The 20529-nt window shown below is 43.7% G+C and overlaps 1 protein-coding gene across 1 annotated transcript in view; it reads right to left on the bottom strand.

Annotated features, from left to right (window-relative positions):
- Window positions 1–19225, bottom strand: part of PLCXD3 (phosphatidylinositol specific phospholipase C X domain containing 3) — a 93513-nt gene extending 74288 nt beyond the window's left edge. The window contains exon 1 of the mRNA XM_042825863.1: window positions 19123–19225. Within this exon, the coding sequence (XP_042681797.1) occupies window positions 19123–19225 (103 nt within the window). The remainder of the gene's footprint in view (window positions 1–19122) is intronic.
- Window positions 19226–20529: the final 1304 nt, after the last annotated feature.

Raw genomic sequence — 20529 nt, 5'->3', positions numbered from 1 at the left:
AGCTTATTCATGAAATACATTAAATTGAAGAGCACCCAACCATTTTAGTAATGAAAGAATGTTCCTTCCCACAACTTCATGTCACCCAGTTAATGTTGTCTTCACCCAAAAGAATTTCAAATTGACTGGAAGCAAGTATAACTACCAATATTTTTTTTTAATTAAACAATATCAATAAATAATAAAAATATTATAATTTCTAGGGTTTTTTGGGTTTTTTTTTTTGTTGTTTGTTTTTGTTTTTTGTTTTTTTAAGTCAGCTCATCCTTCAAAAATACTTCAAGGTTACTTCTTTAAAGCTAACACAAAATCACTGTCAAGAATAGCATGCAATACACACATCAGCAGGCACAGTCCTAGTGAAAATGGCATTGTAGGCAGTTACCTGCTCCATATCCCAATTAAAATTTGTCAGCTATAAAAACATCTTCCCTCCCTTGGCTTTCAATTTACATATCCTAGCTTGACACCCATGGAATATTTCCATACTGCAAAGTAGCTGTAAATGATAGAGCTCAAAAGACCTCTAAATGATAGAGATATCACAACAATATGTATTTTCAGAACACACATAAGAAGGACAGAAATAAACCAGTCATTTCAGAGCCCACATACGAATGCAGCAGCTGCTGAAGTGACTGGGTATAACTTCTTATAACTTCTTATTTAGCAGTAGCATGTTGTTTTCATTGTTGTGAATTGTACTGACTTTCCTAATAGCCTATGCTTTCTCTTTTCGAGCTTAGGTTTTCCTTTGCATTTTCTTAAGTCATAGGTGAAATCATCAGCAAAACACTCCTGGATTATGCTCTAGATGCTTTATGAAGCAGTGCTTTGAAAAGATGGGGATGTATCTGGCAGAGTTCACCTTGTAATCTGCACAGAGGCCCTTGGGTTCAGGAGCAGACTGGGACTCAGAACTCTCAGAAATTTGGTTTCTTTATCATGCTTCAGCAAAAGAGCATGATGATACCCTGGGGTGTGACAACAAATTTAATAAGTGAGCACAGTAACAGTCTTCCTACTCTGTTTTTATAACTTCATTCTCTTTACAAATCTTTACAAATCTGTCAAAAATGTTTATAAGTATTTATAGTTGCTTTACATTACCCATGCAGCTAGTGATAAGGAGATCAGAATAAAATATGAAGTTTTTTTCTATCTTATGCAGTGCCAGAGAAGTCACCCAGATATATTTCTGCTGACTGAGGGATAACAAAAATACTACTTTGCATAACCTAAGTTGTTTTGTACTCATCCCTCCAACCCGCAGTATACTCATTCTCCATTTAATTTAATATATTCTCTTCTCTTGTATTGTTTTGGATGAACAACTGAAACTACTCATGCCTTCAAACTTTCAGACGACACAAATCGGAGGCTTTTGAGCATTCACATCTTATTTCACAACATATATTAAATAGCATATATTAAAGACTAAAGCAATGAACAGCCTCTTCAAGTCTGTGTCTACAAAAGCATGCTCAGAAACTCTGCATGAGGGATTGAAGGATATAGACCGAGGGAAAGAAGTGCTACTGGCTTGCTCCAGGAAACACCAAAACAGGCAGCATGTGAACACCACTCACATAGAAAGGATGCAGAACTGTTAACGAATTTCAGTACTTACACAGACTTAACAGCTACTTCCCTCCGTGCAAACTTCCCATTTCACTGAGGCTGCTGCAATGCTTTCTTTGCTTTTCAATTAAGTCCAGAAACCTCAGCTTCACAGCTCACGCTCTAACCTGCTTACAGCTGGAGCTGGTCTTCTTTTCCAGAGACCACAAGACAGGTAGTGCCCCCTACCACTCTGTCAGCCATCAGGCCCTTAGATGAACTGCTTGTTTCCTGCTAGAAGTGTTTCCTGTGCTCGTTCGTGTGACAGAGCACAAATGAGTCTCACACACAAGGCATCAGCAGCATGCAAAACATAATAAGAAGCTTCAGTTAACTAGTTTTTCCTCTAATACATCTGCAGTTCAATATCAGAGCAGAATACAACTATTTTAAAATGTAATACTCCTTAAGAAAAAAAGAATGGTTCAAAGACTAAGTCACTACATCATGATCTTCAAAATTTAAGTGGGTTTATTTTCTGCTTCTGCCTCAGTTCTCCATTTTAAGCAACCCATTTATTTTTTTGGCACCATGAAGTGTGGAAAAAAAACAGTCATAATAGAGAATATGAATTCCTTAGCCTGTTTAGTACTGAAACTATGGAGATGGACACACTGTCCAGGTTGCGTTTCTCTCAAACAATATTTAAGTACCTCATTGACTATAAGACCTCTTTACCAAATCTCATTTCACACCTCCCTCTGGAATCACAGAATCACCAGGTTGGAAAAGACCTCCAAGATCTTCCAGCCCAATCATCCACCTATCACCTGCATTTCCTCACTAAACCATGTTCCTCAGTACAAAATCCAAACCCTTCTTGAACACTTCCAGGGACACTGATTCCACCACCTGCCTGGACAGCTCTGTTCCAGCACCCAACCACTCTTTCAGAAAATAATTTTTTCCTAATGTCCAACCTGAATTTGAATACAATAATAGTTTTGAAAGGAAAAGGCATTACCTCTCACTTGACTCAGAAGCTGCTTTCAATGCATTAATTGATCAACACCTTTGTATACCTCTTAAAATATGAAAACACTTATTATTAAACACTTACAATGACACCAAAACACCATCACCTCCTCTCTCTCTCTCTGATAAAACTCAAGTTATTTCACAATGACAGAGGTGACTTGAAGACTAAGAAATTATCTCCTGATACATATGGGAAAGTAATGGCAAAACAAGATAAAATCTTGTTCTGAACATTATACCAGCAGCTTATTTTTGCCTGAAGACTTGAGAATCAGACTGGACTGGAAAGAGGTCACCATACAGTCAGTTCCTCTAGGGTAGTTGGCACAAAGCATGAGATTCAGAAAGATACATTCCTCCTCGAAAGGAAGGGAACATTTATGTGAACTGCAGACAGCCAGAAGATACCCAGCACCAGAAAAAAAAAGTCATCCTTCAGCCTCCCCCCTTCAACTTTGCAGCAGGCTCCAGAAGACCACAGACAAGATGACCTTAGCTGCTACAGTGACATACAGTGATTCAGTTGCAAAGGAGGGGATCAGGCTACAGCTGCTGTTCCAGAATACTTTCTGTTGCTTTATTCTGCATGTATTTGGTGTAAGAAATCTAAGCAATTCCAGAAGCAAGGAAAAAAACTTTCTCCATCCAGTCTTGTCTCAGATAAGCCATCTCATCAGTGATCCACACTGCCTTCTACTCATGGCCCTGCAAACCCTGCATTCTCCAATGGCAGAGGGGGATAGGGAACAAGACGAATCCAGCTTTATTTACAGCCTAAAGGGACATAAAGAAAACGTCCATTAAGGGTTATACAACATAATAATCTGTATGCAACTGTTTGACTCAAGAAATCCACAGGTCAGAAGAATAATGGAGTACATGTACGCATGGTGGGAATATCCCTTTATCCTCATCAATTTCTTGGGCCCTTGTTCTGGCAAAGGACATGGAAGATGACAAAGTCTAGTATGCTAAGCTAACTGCATATTTGATATCATTTGACAGAGCAGTTCTCATCCCAGACTTAGATTTCTAGCTCTGATTCCTGTACCACATAACACTGGTTTCAGTGTAATTCATGCTTTTTCTCCTTGTACCAGTAAGGCATCTCTAACACTGATGCTACTTTTCAGTATCAGAGATTCCTCGTGATTTCAAAAAGGACAGACTGTAGGGAAACCATAATAATTAAGTGATGTACACAATATACAACAAGAAAGCTAGGAATTTAAATCGTAAGATGGACCAAATTGAGAGGCTCAGTTGCTCTGATCTCTGCAAAGCAGAAAGATGCAACAGGACTAACGTGCATAATTGAACAAAAAACAGACCATTCCTCTTCAGCACCACCACCACATCAACCGAGCTCTCTAACAGTTCAGTGTCTGTTTTTACCAGTTCAGGTTGTTTCCAATCAGAAACTGGCTTTAGAAATATCTGTTTTTCTCCATATTCTCCACTGTGATTTTCAAAGGGATTCCTACTTCTTACAGAGAAGAAACAGCAGTATTCAATTGTACGTGTGCTGTTCATGTCCTTCACAGTGTCCTTTGGCTTATTTCCCCTGTAAGACAGCTACATCCAAAAACTACTGAGGCTGGCTTGATTTCTCCTTATTTATTGTCAACTGATAAAATATGTTTCTCAAAACACTCACTAGGCACATGTCCTAAATAACACTTAGCCAGCGGCACAAGTCCAACTCCCTCTTACTATAAAAGCCTGCGCTACTAGATAAGCCCTGAAGCATGACTGAATGTTAAAATACATGCACTAACTGCTCCGAGCACAGACAAGATCCATTTGAGACAACCTGTCCTAATGGAAAGATTAAAGGTTATCAATTCTGCACCATAAGAGCATTAAGTCAACACTCCAACCAAGCAGTGTTTTACAGATCAAAGTGAACTAAATCAATGCAAACAAATCCATGGGCCCCGATGGGAAGCACCCACATGTGCTGAGGGAGCAGGCAGAGGTGAAGCTGGCTTACTCTCTGTCAACTTTGAAAGGTCTTGGTGAATGGGAGAGGTGCCTGAAGACTGTCACTTCAGTCTTCAAAAAGGACAAGAAGAAGAATCCAGGAAACTGCAGGCCAGTCAGCCTCACTTCTGTCTTTGGAAAGGTGAAAGAGGAAAACCTCTTCCAGATAATTCTCCAAGCAATTGGAAGAGAAGATGGTTATCAGGAGCAGCCAACGTGGATTCACTAAGGGGAAATCATGCTCATCAACCTAGTAGCATTCTGTGATATCATCACTGGCTGGGTAGATGGGAGGAGAGCAGTGGATGCTGTCTGCCTTGAATTCAGCGAGATGTTTGACAACATTGCCCACAGCATCCTTGTTATGAAACTTAGAAAGCATGGGACAGGTGAGTAAACAGAGAGGTGGATTGAGAACTGGTTGAGTGGCAGATCTCAGAGGGTTGTCATCTGGGTCAGTCTGGTTGGAGGCCTGTAACTAGCAGTGTTCCTATGGGCTGGTGCTGGGTCCAATCTTGTTCAACATCTTCATCAGTGACCTGGATGAAAGGATAGAGTCTACCATCAGCAAGTTTCTTGATGATACAAAGCTGGCAGGAGTGGCCAACAGACCGGAAGGAACCTGGTGAGGTTTAATACCTGGGGAGGAATAACCGCATGCATCAGTGCAGGTTAGGGGCTTATCTGCTGGAAAGGAGCTCTGCAGAGGACCTGGGTGTCCTGGTGGACGTCAGGTCAGCAATGAATCAGCAACGTGTCCTTGTAGTCAAGAAGGCCAATGGTATCCTGGTGTGCATTATAAAGAGCATGATCAGCAGGTCGAGGGACCTGCTGATGGACCCCTCTACTCTGCTGAGGCTGCATTTAGACTACTGCATCCAGCTGTTGGCTCTCCAGTTCAACAAAGACAGGGATCTCCTAGAAGTCCAGAAGAGGGTCACAAAGATGATAAAGCATCCGGAGCATCTTTCATATGAGGAATGACTGAGTAACCTGGCTCTGCTCAGGTTGAGAAGAAGACTGAGAGGGAATCTTATAAATGTTTATAAGTATCTAAAGTGAGGTGGGAGGTAAATGGATGAGACCAGGCTCTTCTCAGTGGTGCACAGCAATAGGACAACGGGTAATAGCCTAAAGCTTGAACATAGAAAGTTCCATAAAAACATACGGAAAAACTTCCTTATAGTAATGACAATGGAGCATTGGAAAAGGTTGCCCAGAGAAGTTGTGGAGTCTCTTTCTGTGTAGATATTCAGGACCCATTTGGACTCCTACCGGTGTGACCCATTGTCAGGTACCTGCCTTAGCAGAGGGGTTGGACTCTTGATCTCGAGGTCTCCTCAAACCCCATGATTCTGTGGTTCTGTAAATCTGAGCATCTCCATGCCAATGCAAAAGCCTCCATTTCATGCCTGGAGATGGTAAAATGACTTCTGGAAAAGGTTGTAGTATTAATAAGAAAAAAGAAACAAAACAAAGCTACTTCCTGAACAGGAAAATCCAGATTTAAATCCACATACTTAAATGGCCTACATAGTCCTAAACTTGAATGTGTTGACCAAAGACATACATAGGTGACTCTGGCATTATAGGTAGATGCCCATTACATACAGGCAGCGAGCATAGCCAATTCCAGAACGTATCTGCAGATAAGAGGATCTGGGAGGGAAACCCTAAATGGTACTTCTTAGTGCAAATGGAGACAGTGATGAATGCCACCTAACCCACAGCATCTGCTACTTAATGCCCAAGTCAGATCTTTGCTTCCATGAGGCTTTCTCCTCCCACTTTCTGAGGAATTTCAAGAACAGCTTTGAACAGCCCCAGATCACCCCACTGCACTGATCTGCAGTTTGCAAATAAACAAATAAATAGCCTTTCTCCCACAGTATTGTCTAGGGGTCAGTGAATTACTCCACATCCCATGGAGCACAATTCATAATTAATCTCTTCTCCTAAAAACAAGCCCAGCCTCAATGTTAGTGTTTTTCTTGAGATCAGTAGCCCTAGTCTACGCTGGAAAAAGAGCAGCTTTGTAGTGGCTTCAGAGGTAGTAAAAAACTAAAACTTTTTTTCTGTATCTTTTCTACCCTTTAATAGTAGAAATCTGAATGAAACATCAGAAAACAATTTCTGTTGTTCTCAGTTGGTACGTCTTCTGAACACATCATTCAGCTTTGGAAAGTCTGAAACTCACTTTTGAGGAATATGCAGTTTTTTAAACGTATTTAAACAAACTAAAAAAATTTTTAAGATGTAGACCAACAGACTGATCACATCGCACTATACACAACTCACATATTAAACATTCTCACTTAAGTCCCAATTTAGTAACCTTCCATAGTTATAAAAGCAAGTTGCATGCCTGCCAAAATGTAAGTACTTGCCAAATGTTTAATAAGATTAAAAACAAAAAAATCCAACAACAAACATTAATACATTCTGGATGACAGCACCACAAGGTAAAGCAGGAAATATCTACCTGTTTCATTATGTTTTGCTTTGATTTAAAAATTGCAGGGAAAAAAAAAGCCTTTAGAAGTTACTTAAAGGTCAGGTTAGCTCTGGCTTTATCCTGGCTTTTTCAAATCAGTAGCAAAATTTATAATAAGCTTCCTCCATAGGTTTCCACTTTTATAGTAGTAGCTCAAGTCATACGTCTTCAATCACCTGAGACATCCTAAGTGTCACAGACAGAGGGGAGCCAAAATTGGAATTGCTGCTAAGGGTATCTGTTGTTTCCTTCCCTCCCTTTCTCCTTTTCTAGATATTCTGAAATACTTAAATGCATCATTTTAGTGTATCAACTGTGAAATAAAGCACAAGGAATGCAAGCTAACAGATGAAAGATTAGATGAAAAAAATTAAACATAATTTAATAGAAACAAGCATTTTAGAAGTTGGCAATACATCAGAAAACTATTCTAATGATTCTGCTAAATCAGATCATAGTGAAAACCATGACAAAGACTGGATTCAGCCAAAAAAAAAGTACATATTCTGCTTTTAAGATGAAAAAAATAGAATATATTACATTTCACCCCAAGAGAAACAACTTCAAAAGTTGATATGACATTTTGCTACGTTAGAGACACCACAATCTCTTCAGAACAATTGGGTCTGAGCTGATGGAAGACCCATACTATCCCATGGGACCTGATGCACTCAGCACCTTCTAGCACTAAAGCCCTCTTGTTTGCCCAGCATTTTTCTCCTAGGGAAAAAAAAACCCCAGCTTTTCTGCATGCATTTTGGACAGATGACAACTTAGAGAGTGATTACTATTACTGTTATTATCAGTTGCAATTTTACTTTTACTGGAAATAGTTAAAAAATTACTTCAGATATTTCAGAGTTTCACATTACCCAACCAGTCCTCAGCACAAACTGTTACTTCTCAATAAAGAAACCAAACCGTGCTACAAATAAGTGAAATCTGACCTCAGCTGGTATTGCTGAGCAAATATAAACAATATATATATACATGAAAATAAATGCAAATTATTTATCCTTGAAATCCTCCTGAGGAAACCACTAGTAATTCCAATTTCTGATGGCTACTTGAGAAGGCGAAAAGTGTTTCACTGCATTTGTTTATACTGACTTACTCCAACATTTCAGTACTTCCTTACAGTTATTATTTCTCACTCTACAAATGTTCAGAAGAATACAAAAAGATGTAGCCAACACATGCTACAGCAGATCAAATGAAAAAGCAACCAGCTCTGCAAAAGCTTAAATTGAAATTCAAATTTTCATATTTTAAAGCAACCTTCTTCCAAATTACATTATTTGCAATGCCTCTTGAACTTTACTGTAAGGATCGTACAAGCTGCTCACAAACACAGCACTGTGATTTGTACCCACCTTGAAGGTAAAACAAGAACACAGAACCATAAACCGACCTGGAAGGGACCCGCAAGGATGAAGCCTAACTAGCTCAACACAGGTATGCCCAAAATTCAAACTCTAAGTCTTAGAGCGTTGTACAGACACCTTCTGAACTCCAGCAGCTAGAGGCCGTGCTCACAGCCCTGGGCAGACAAGTCCACCCTGAGGCTTTCCCTCAGCCTGCTCTGGGCTCCGAGGGACCCCAAATCGAGGGACCCCAGCAGAGCCTCACACTCCTCACCGCCTAGAACCTTTACCGCCTTCACAGATCTCATTTGAATGCTCTCTAATAGTTGTATGTCCTCCTTATATTGTGGTGCCCAACCTGCACCCAGTGCTGGAAGTGAGGGTGCACAGCCCAGAGCAGAGGGGACAGCCACTGCTGGCAGTGCTGGGTCTGGAGCACCCCAGGGTAAGGCTGGTCTTTTGGGCTGCCAAGGCACACTGCTGACTCCGACCTGACATGCTATCAACCAGAACCCCCAGATCCCTTCCCATGGGGTTGCTCTCTAAGGTTCCAATCCTCAGTCTGCACACATATCCAGAATTGAATTTTTGCTGTGGAGCTTTTTTTTTTCAAGCTTTTTTAAGGCTTTTTTGAGGCTAGCATCAGCACCGCGCTTGTGCTGGGAGCCGGCAGCTTGTGGGCGGGCTACTGAGTCACCAGGGGTGGAGCTGGCACATTAGCGGCACGGTTTAAACACCTTACAAACGTGCCATCGGTCATTTGCTGCGGAGACTAGCTTCTGAGCAGGTAAGTCTGCGCTGGCAAGGGATCTGGAGTAAAAAAAGGCCAATCAAAAAGCTCTTTTTAAGGCTTTTTTTTAAGGCTTTTTTAGGGTTTTTTTGAGGCTAGCATCAGTACTGCGCTTTTGCTGGGAGCCGGCAGCTTGTGGGCGGGCTCCTGAGTCACCAGGGGTGGAACTGGCACATTAGCGGCGCGGTTTAGACACCCCCCCTCAAATTCACACCTTCGCACCTGATAATAAGCCTTAAATAGCTCCTGAGAGGGTGGAAGCTAGTTTCTCCCCACGAGTCACATCGGGTGAGAAGCCACTGTTTCTGCTCATTGAGAAAGAGGAGGTTCAGTGAGCGAGCACAGCCTACACTTCCCATAGGGTGCTATATCTGTGCGTGTGGGAGGTGGGTCCAGTAGCGAGAATTGTAAGCTCTGGTCCCTCCTTGCTCAGGAGACCAGCTTTCCTTGGCAGTCTCTGAGAACACAGGCTGAAACATAGTCTCCACTAGACAGCGGGCTCATCCTACGAAGACCCTGGCGACCCACATGGAATGCTTAGAGAGAAATGTTGCTGTTCAGGCCTCTGGCTGCAGAGAGTGCCTGAGCCTACTTCTGCCCGGGGAGAGTGACAGGGACTTCACCTGTGCAAGGTGGATGAGCTGCTCAGCCTGGTGGTGGAGCTCAAGGATGAGGTGCAGAGACTTAGGACCATCAGGGAGTGTAAGCGGGAGATCGACTGGTGGAGTGACTCACTGGCTTACCAGAGAGAAGGGCTCCAGGAAAAAAAAAACAGACAGGTGGTGGACCCCCTGCCTGTCACAGTCAGACAGACCTCACTGATGAGGAAGATTGGAAGAGAGTCCCAACTCGGTGTCACAAGAGACACCCCTGCCTGCCTAACCCGCTTCCACAACTCCAAGTAACAGGTTCCAGATGCTGGAAGTTGAAAGGGAGGCGACTGGAGAGGTGATGGAGGATCTGCTTAGGAGAGAGCCTAGGGCGAGGCGGTCACCCTCATGCCTTGAGACTGCCTCCGACAGGAAAGAAAGAAGGGTGGTCATGGTGGGTGACTGACTTCTCAGAGGAACAGAGGGCCCCATATGCAGACCTGACCTGGGCCATTGGGAAGTGTGCTGCCTTCCTGGGGCTTGGGTCAGGGACACAACCAGGCAGCTCCCAAAGCTGGTTAGGTCATCTGACTACTTTCCACTACCTGTAGTTCAGGTGGGCAGTGATGAAATCGCTCAGAGAAGTCTACACAAGATGAAAAAAATTTCAGGGCTTTGGGGCGTTTAGTTCAAGGAGTGGGAGCTCAAGTGATCTTCTGCACTATATCTTCAGGGGCAGTGAGGGACTCTGAGCAGAATCAGAAAGCACAAGTGATGAATAATTGGCTTGGAGGCTGGTGTCAAGCCAGAGAGTTTGGGTTCTTTGATCATGGGGTAGTTTACTCGGCCCCTGGCCTGTTGTCTGTCTATGGAACTCACCTATCTCAAAGGGGGCAACGAATACTAGCGCAGGAGCTAGTGGGGTGTATTGAAAGAGCTTTAAATGAGCTATGAAGGGGGAAGGGCCCTCAAAACAGGCCTCTCAAGAGATGAGCCTCTCTATGGGAATGAGCATTCTAGGGGAACGATGCTTGAGCTGGGGGTGAGGCAGATGACTCGTCTGAAATGTGTCTATACCATTGCACACAGCATGAGCAACAAGCAGTAAGAGTTGGAAGCGATTGGGAGTCAGGCTAATTGTGACCTTGTTGCTATTTCCGAAACATGGTGGGACCACTCCCATGACTGGAGTGCTGTGATAGATGGCTATAAGCACTTCAGAAGGGATAGAGGAGGAAAGGAGGGTAGTGGTGTGGCCCTTTATATTAAAGACTGTTTCGAGGTTGAAGAGGTTGGGGTTGGGAATGATAGAGTGGAGTGTCTATGGGTAAAGATCAGGGGGAAGGCCTGCAGGGGCGGCATCTTGGGGGTCTGTTATAGACCACCTAATCAGGACGAAGAGTTGGATGAGGCATTCTATGAGCAGCTCGCAGAAGTCATGCGATCGCCAGCACTTGTTCTCATGGCAGACTTCAACTTCCCTGACATATGTTGGAAATATAATATAGCACAGAGGAAGCAGTCCAGGAGGTTTCTAGACTGCATGGAAGATTGCTTCCTTACATAACTGGTAGGAGAACCTATCGGGGCGGTGCCCTGCTGGATCTGGTCTTTGCTAACAGGGAATGACTGGTGGGAGAAGTGAAAGCTGGGGACCATCTTGGGCAGAGTGACCACAGAATTGTAGAATTCTCCATTCTTGGGGAGAAAGAGTGGTCAAAAGAGTGACCAGCAAACCTACCTTCTTGAACTTTCAGAAGGCTGACTTTGATCTGTTCAGGGCACTTGTAGCACGGGTCCCTTGGGAGTCGCTTCTCAAGGGTAAAGGGGCCCAGGAAGCCTGGACGCTCCTCAAATCTTAAAGGCACAAGAACAAACTGCCCCTGAATGCCCTAAGGCAAGCCATAGGGGAAGATGACTGGTGTGGATGAGCCAGGAATTACTGTTGAGACTCAGGGAGAAAAAGAGTCTATGTCTTCTGGAAGAAGGGACAGGCTACTTGGGGAGATTACAAAGAAGTAGCTAAGGTATGCAGGGAGGAAGTTAGGAAGGCGAAAGCCCAACTTGAACTCAGGTTGGCCACTGCAGTAAAAGACATAAAAATCCTTTTATAAATATATCAACGGCAAAAGAAGAACCAAAGATAATTCTCATCCTATACTTGATGCAGCAGGGAATGTGGCCACTGAGGAACAGGTATACACTCCTTTGGGTAAGGAACTGGCTAGAGGGCCATGCACAACACGTAGTGGTGAATGGAGTTAAGTCCAACTGGCAACCCGTTTCAAGTGGTGTCCCCCAGGGGTTGGTACTGGGGTCCATCTTGTTTAATATCTTTATTGATGACCTAGATGAGGGGATTGAGTGCATCCTCAGTAAGTTTGCAGATGACACCAAGCTGGGAGGTGGTGTTGATCTGCCTGAGGGTAGGGAGGCCCTTCAGAGGGATTTAGACAAGCTAGATCGCTGGGCTGAGGTGAATGGGATGAGGTTCAACAAGGCCAAGGCTGGGTTCTGCACTTGGGGCACAACAACCCCATGCAGTGTTATAGGCTTGGGGACAAGTGGCTGGATGAGTGTGAAGAAGAGAAGGACCTGGGGGTGTTGGTTGATGCTCGACTGACCATGAACTAACAGTGTGCTCAGGTGGCCAAGAGGGCCAACGGCATTCTGGCCTGCATTAGAAATAGTGTGGCCAGCAGGAGCAGGGAAGTGATCATCCCCCTCTACTCAGCACTGGTGAGGCCGCACCTCGAGTATTGTGTTCAGTTTTGGGCCCCTCACTACAGGAAAGATGTTGAGGCCCTGGAGCGTGTTCAGAGAAGGGCAACGAAACTGGTGAGGGGTCTGGAGCACAAGTCTTATGAGGAGCAGCTGGGATTGTTTAGTCTGGAGAAGAGGAGGCTCAGGGGAGACCTCGTTGCACTCTACAACCTCCTGAAGGGAGGCTGTGGTGAAGAGGGATTTGGTCTCTTCTCACAGGCAACGAGCAGGACACAGGGTAATGGCCTCAAGTAGTATCAGAGGAGGTTTAGATTAGACATAAGGAAGAACTATTTCTCTCAGAGAGTGGTCAGGCACTGGAATGGCTGCCCAGGGAGGTGGTGGAGTCGCCATCCCTGGCAGTGTTCAAGAGGCGTCTGGACGATGTGCTGCATGATATGATTTAGTAGCCTTGTGGTGGCAAATGGTGATGATGAGATGGTTGGACTAGATGATCTTATAGGTCATTTCCAACCTTGTGATTCTATGATTGCCCTGTCTCAGGCACAGAATCTGGCACTTGCTCTTCTTGAACTTCATGTGGTTGGTGACTGCCCAGCCCTTCAGTCTCTGCAAGGCCTTTCTGCCCAAAAGGCTCCTCTCAACTTGGTGTCAAACTCAAACTTACTTAGTATGCATCTGAGTCCTCTATCTGATCATTATGAAAACATCAGAGAACTGGCCCTAAAATGGAGCTTGTCAGAACTCCCCTAATGACTAGCTGCCAGCCTGATGCAACCCCATTTATTCTAGACATTTGAGCCTGACCCATCACCCAGCTGTTCACCCACTGCACTGTTTTTCTTTATCTGTATGCTAGGCATTTTGTACAGGATAGAGTGAGAAAGCTTTTCTGAATGGCTACAGATGGAATGTTACTGTCATTGGAAACAGCTGCTGGAAATGGTTTGAAAATCAGAACTGTTAAATCCAAGCCTATTCCTTGAATTTCAAAAGTATTTATTAGACATAAAATAATAAATGTCTAATTACATAGCTAAAACTTTAGTTAATCTCCATTGGCAGAGCAGTACAAGACACTGAAGTTTTTCTTTTAAATACATTAAGTGTTGTAAGAGGGATAAATCCTCTACTCAAAGTTGTGGTTTCATAATGTGGCCTGCTTTGAACTTGCATTTTTAATTACTTTCTTGTTTGAGTGCACTTGAGCACCTGCAAAGTAAGTATCATTTCACGTCGAAGACCATGCCAAAAGTTACCAAAAATAAAACGTTTGCAGAGTTTAAAATTTCATACAAGGTAAAAGCAGTCCTGATGTAAAGACGGAACTGCAAGTTTCCAGCCAAGAGATGAAATGAAACAAACGCAATGAGGTGGAAAGAAGGGAATAATTCCAGATGGCAGTGCAGTCATTTCCTCTGCCACACCTACCAGTGTAGTGGGATGCAAGGAAGGCAAGAGAAGTCGTCAGCTCAGCAGGAACTACACAGAAGAGACCAAGGGAAGGAAACTGCCATATTAAATAAGAACCGCCTGCTGGGAAAACCAAGAAAAAGTGGTTTCAAGTTATTCCTCCAAGTAGACAGGCGAGACGCTGAAGAGCCTGAATGCATGGCAGTAAGAGAAACCACACAGTCTCACTCTCTGCATGCTAGAAACACACCCTGGCATGGAGAATTAATGGTGAATGCTACAGAAACCATGTCAGAGAAGTACTTCTGAAAAGGCTGGAAATAACGCTAACATGTGCAAGGCTAGCGAGAGGTTATTTTACAGGTAGGTAAGATAAAAGAAGCTCATTACTTAAGAAATTGGCTAACAAAGGAAAAGTCAGGAATGTCAGTCATGAACATATTAATTCTCAGATCAGAAAAGAAAGCATAAAGCACTTATTTAAGGCAGAAGGGCACTATGACAGAATACAGGTTGTGCTGGCAAAAGAACAGTTCTTCCAGACATTTGTATGTAGGCTAAAAGCTAGGTAGGGACCTGCATTATCAGCTTATTTATAAGGCTACCTGCAGTATCAGTTCACAGTAGAAAGTGGAAATAATTTTGTACACAGAAAAGCAGAGGTATTCTGTTGACCACTAGTGGATAAATAAAGATGAAGCGGCCTCCAACGACTTCCTAAATACACCCCTCTTCACACTAAGAACATCAATTTCATCAGCTTTTCAGGCTCAAAATTAAAGAGATCCCTAATAGCATTTACAAATGAAAACGTTGTATATGCATGTAACCAACAGGAAAATATTTTTAGCCCATTAAAAGGTGATAAAGTTCTCTGTAGGTCTGAGAGTGAGAACTATTTGTCCAAGCAGTAACCACTCAAACATCTGCAAGGTATTACAACAGAAGATAGAAATTTAAAGTATTACTAGAAAAGAAGTCATTATGCTACTTCTTCAATGCTGTTATCCAGAAAATAGCCAAAATATTGCAACTACAACGTTGTAAATGTTCTTTTCCCAAGTCTCTTGTACCATTTCTTGTACCTTATATACATCATATACATTTACTGAAAATCTTTGACACCAGCAGACATCACCTCTTTCTGTAAGGCAGTTTTCTGCGAGGTCCTGCTGCTTTTTTTTTTTTTTTTTTTTAAAAAAAAAAAGTCTGATGATGATGGAAAAGTGGGGAATACGAATTTCAGATCCCTAAGCCTCTTTCCAAATATGGATAGCACAATAAGAAGTAAAGAATTCCACCTGCCAAAATCTCCTTCTCATTTAAAATGAGTCAACTTTAGCTCTGCTGTATCCAGTAATTGCTTTCTGGCCAATGGACAAAGAACTTTATAGGTCAAAAGAGAAAAAAAAAAAATCCTATCTGAGAAACAAAAGACGTTATTCAGATCCTGTGGATTCATTCTAAGAAACTACATTAAGCAAACACAGCCACCAAGCTGGTAATAAGTGAAAATAATTTTCACTGAGAATTGTATTGCTTACAGTGAATCCTCAGGCGACAAAAGCACATGCTGAGGCCAAAGGTTTCATCTACTCAAAGAAAGCACAAAACCCTCACATGAAACAACAAAGTCTCAGCACTCAAAACAAAGCACTCACAGGTATTTGGGGTCTCAAATTCATTCAGAGGATTTTATACATGTCCCTAGCACATCAGAATTATTCATATAACTAACTGCAGGCAAGCTATAATTTTGGTAGAAAGATTTGTTACTTCAAGAGGAAAGCACTTTCTTCCACTGTAAATTATTTGTAAAGGCTTTCTCAGATGCTTGGAAAATCAGGACTAGGGGGAAAGGTAACATATACATAATTTATATAAAACTCAGACTCAAAACTACACGCTTATCTACAGACTGTCAATAAGAAAAAGTTAATTGATCTAAGTGGGTCAGTTCATAAGGAAATGCTGCCTACCGATGCCTATTTTACTGCACTGCACACAGCTTATGTCGTCAATCCAGAATAAGAAGAGAGCATCGGTGCAACAGAACAGACTCTACACTTCACATTCTATCCATGATTTGGGGGCCCAAAAACTTCAGTTCTATAAGCCTACATTATCGACAGAAAGCCGTGTCTTGCCCCAGTAAATAGGCGCAGCCATCCATCAAAACTACACCTTAACAAGTACTGTGAGACACTCTCTCAAACAATCAGCCAGCAACCCACAATCCCCCACCTTTTTTTTTTTTTAAATCAGACTGTTATGTCTCTAGCCAGGCAGATCTTTTAATGTCAGGAGTTTAAAGCAGTAGGAGAAAAACCCTGAAGTGAATATAACTCCTTCATTGTTCTAATCGTCATAGCAATAGAAGATTAAACATGATATTATTTTCTGGTTGCTAGAAGACTTTGTTGTTTCCACACAATGTATACTATTAGATGTTACTGGCATTCTCCACTTGAGGAAAATTTGCCATCTGCAATACGCAGCAACACAGATACAGCCAGCAGGGACAAGGAAGAAAATATCATGGTATAAGCAGACATTCTCATACTTGGAAGAAATCCAAATGGAAAAGTTTGACTGACAAAGCTGGCACGCGCTGTAATAGAGATCTGTGCCTCCTCTACTGGATTCCCTATCTTCAGAAAAATACTTGGCCTGAACTGCTGAGAACAAAACAAGTGAATGGCTATGCTGGGATATTGACAAAACCCAGCACTGGCTATGGAAGCAAGAGTTTAAGCTTAACAAGTAACCAATAAATAAAAATAGATTATGTATGATCTATCATGTTTCTAAACATTACGAACGCTGCAGTATTACTGCTTACATTCTATCATAACACGACGCTACGTATTTTGTGTCTTTCTTCTGCAACAGACACAGTGCATCATCTCATTTCCAGGCACGCCTGAAACAATGAGAAGCGTACCTGTGGCTTCTAATAGAACAACAACATTTTCCATAATGTAATGAAATATCCTCTGTGTTGGATCAATGATGATACACCCATTTGGAAAATTCATTCTGACATTTTCAAGCTAATAGTTGGTTTCTTGCACATGAGCATTGTACTCTTCCTCAGTACTCTAAGCTGAATTCTATACAGCTGAATTAAGTTCAAAGACAGTATTCCTACTACTGCAAGGAAAGCTTATATCCTGCTCAAAAGAAAATAAAATAATTTACTGTTAATTTCCTTTGTTATAGAAAAAAAAAAAAGTAAAGAAAATTCTATTTACTATATACATAAATTGTTTTATGATTACATTACTACAATAATTGAGAATTTGGAAACATTAGTTTGCAAAACAGTTTAAAAGTCCTATGTCAAAACTAAAAGATTTGATTTAATAGATTTCTGATTCTGCACATTCCTTGCATCAGCAACTCAGGAAGCAGTGCTTATGTTACACACACACAACGTTAATTTTCAGCTTTGGTCATATGGAAATAAACTTGCAAACAAACTTTGTCTATGTCTAAAACATTACTTCATCTTGAAAGATTAAGTCAATCCCATCCCTTTTGCCCTAACATTGTATATTTTGTATATTTTCATGTTGCATTTTGAACACGGTAACAATCTACTGCAAGAAGGTACGATTACTTTACCTGCAACAGTACCCACGGAGGCTGTGTGCCTGTGCTCCATGACAGACCAATATATAAGAGCTCTATTTCCCCCCTCTCCATACAGCTCTATTTGCCTAAACTGGCATTTTAGAAGCAAAACAGAAAAACTAGTAGATTTTACATCAGTTTATGTCACCAGAAAGGCAGATTCCTAAGGTCTTCACTTTATGCCACTGAAGTTAAAGAAGTTTTGAAGATAATTTCACGGAAAGAACTACATCCTTCACCATTATGTGAAAAAAGCCCTTCTGCTAATTTAAGGGCACTCTTTGCACTTTGCAATAAGAGGGTCTGTGAGAGATCATTTTAAAAAAAAACGAAAAACATTCAGAAATGTTAATAAAACATCTGAATGACTGTGTTATTGCTGCCCAAGCTGCACCAAAGCTCTAATGAAAGTGCACTGTGAAAGCCTGTCCTGTGTTTTACTAAAGGATTGAGAGACAGTAACTGAGTGCTCAGTAAGAGATGCCCCCAAAAGCCTCAGCAAAAGAAACCAGTGAACACTGATCCACTTCACAAGCAATTTCACACAAGGTTAGTCAAAACCAAGAAAAAGACTCTAAAACAATACATTTAACTTGTAAAGACTCAGTGAATTGCAAACCAACCCATTTCTCATCACAGACAGTTTTCTACAGGAACATTCTGTAGCTTGAGGACTAACAAAGAGATAGTAACACCAAAAGCTTTTAATAGCTCCAACAGGATTTGACATCATAATTACAGATGCTGGGTCCCTACACTGAGGAGGGAATGAAGTTTTACACCCAGTATACCCAACCTACAGCAAAAAATACAGTGTAGCAATAAAAGATGAGCCACAGCTTGCATGAGCTGCAAGAGACTATGAAAGCAAAGCTTTCTGCTACAGAAGACAAGTTCTAGTGAAACTGCCGCGATTGACTTAAATAGGTCTTCGGCTGGCGTTACAAATCGCTGCAGCACAAGGAGCTGCTGGGCAAAACTTGCGAGAAGTGGACGCTTCCCCCAGGGGAGCTCGAGAGACACGAGCGCAGCCTCAGCGCCTGAGGAGCCCGGCGGGCACCGGGGCCAGCATACCGGGCAAGGCACCAGAACCACGCAGCCCACCCACCAGGGCCACCCACCGCCTCGCCTAGGTCAACCCACAGCCCGCACCTCGCTGGAAAGAAAAAAAAAAAAAAAAAAAGAAAAAGAAAAAACACAGAAAGTCCGGGAGTGAGGAGGTCGCCGCCGGCGCGCCGCCGACCCTCGGCCGGGTGCCGGCGGTATGACGGCCGGGACGGAGCGCTCGGCACGCGGCCCCGCACCGCCAGCCGGGATGCCCGGCGCCGAGCACCGCCGAAGCGCCCCGCACGGCGCCGCTCCTGCGGCAGCGATTCCTGCTCCGGCTCCATCCCGGGGGGAACGCGGACCGGCAGCGGCGCCGCGAGTCCCGCCGCCATTTCCCCCCCCCGCGGTCGAGAGGGGCAGAGGGCGGGCAGCGGCCCACCTGTTCGCGGCGGCGTAGCGGGGGGAAGGCAGGGGCGGCCCTACCTGGGATGGCCAGGTTGGTGAGCGGGGTGCTGCGGATGCTGTCGGGCAGAGCTGCCATCCAGTCGGCGAACCGCGGCTCGTTCTTGCCTTGCGACGAAGCCATGCCGCCGTACCCCGACCGCTCTCCTACTGCCGCCGCAACCGCTCGTTCCAGCCCGCCCGGCCCCGGCCCGGCCCCGCCCGCCCGGCGCCGCCCCGTCCTCGCCGCCTAGCCCCCGCCCGCTGCCCCTCCCCGGCCGGGCCCTGGTTCCGATGCGGTGTGCTGCTCGTGTGGCCGCCGCGTCGCCGCTCGGCGCAGCCGGGCTGTCCCCGAGGAGGGCAGGGGTTGGCGACGGGAGCTTCAGCCCGTCCCAGGTAACTCAGGGGACGAGGAGCCGTCTCAGGCCGGGCGCTGGGCGGCAGAGTTCGTGCCGCCGCTCCTTTCCTGGCACAGAATTCGCCTGTGCCGCCGGCTGGGCCGTGTCACCCATCTCCCCTCAGCGCTAATTCGGGATCTCAGCCCAGCTTCTGGAACGGTGGTGGGGACATCAACAGCCTCCTCGTTCCCTATGCAGCCCTTGGGCACCAAATAGCCTCCCTGGCCCTGGCTGCAATCGTAGAATCACATAATATCTCAAGTTGGAAGGGGCTCATAAGGATCAGCTAGTCCGACTTCAGGCTCCACACAGAATCACCAGAAATCGGACTGTCTGATGGAGAGCGTTGTCCAAACGCTACTACTACTCTGGCAGCTTGTAACCAGTGCCCTGGGCAACCTGTTCAGTGCCCAGCCACTCTATCAGTGATAGAACTGCAGAATAAGACCAGATATTCTCTGTGCTGGGACCTTGACCTTGGCAGGATCTCCCAGCTGATGGCTGCTCCAAGTTTCTTTGTTCCTATATGAAATCTCTGCAATGGGTTATTCACACCAAAAAAATAATTCCTTCCTACAATACTCTTTGGAGATTTGTTTTCTTTTGGCTTTGCCCTTTGCAGATTATATAAATTAGTATCATCCATTCTCATTCCCAACCTGTCTTTATTTTGAGAGGTAGCTTCTTCAATGTTTGCATTAGCAAAGCGTTTATATTTCTGCCCTAGAATCAATGAATTAATGAAGCCAATAAGGCTCTGTAAGCCATCTGGAGCTGTTACAACAGTCTTGATCTGTTGACCTCAGCATGAGCGGTCATGTTTTATTGAAGTGGCTGATATGTGTGTGGAATTCTGGAGGTGTGCACTTGTAAGAAATAATGCCTGAAAAGAACCAGGGTAGACGATCATCTCACCTTGAAGTCCTAGCAGAGCCAGCTGTGGTCCTGCATTTGTGTTATTCCTCAACATCTTTGATAGCAGCTGTTTTAGGGAATAAAAATGCAGGGAGCAATTATTAATAGCCATTATTTCTCTTTTAGTCCAAGTGTG

This window comes from Centrocercus urophasianus, unplaced genomic scaffold (assembly GCF_019232065.1).
Source record: "Centrocercus urophasianus isolate 14NV4802_14NV808 unplaced genomic scaffold, USGS_Curo_1.0 seq_25, whole genome shotgun sequence".
In the NCBI taxonomy this organism is placed as follows: Eukaryota; Metazoa; Chordata; class Aves; order Galliformes; family Phasianidae; genus Centrocercus; species Centrocercus urophasianus.
Note: the sequence above shows the minus strand (reverse complement) of the source record. Positions and strands in the feature narration are given on the sequence as shown.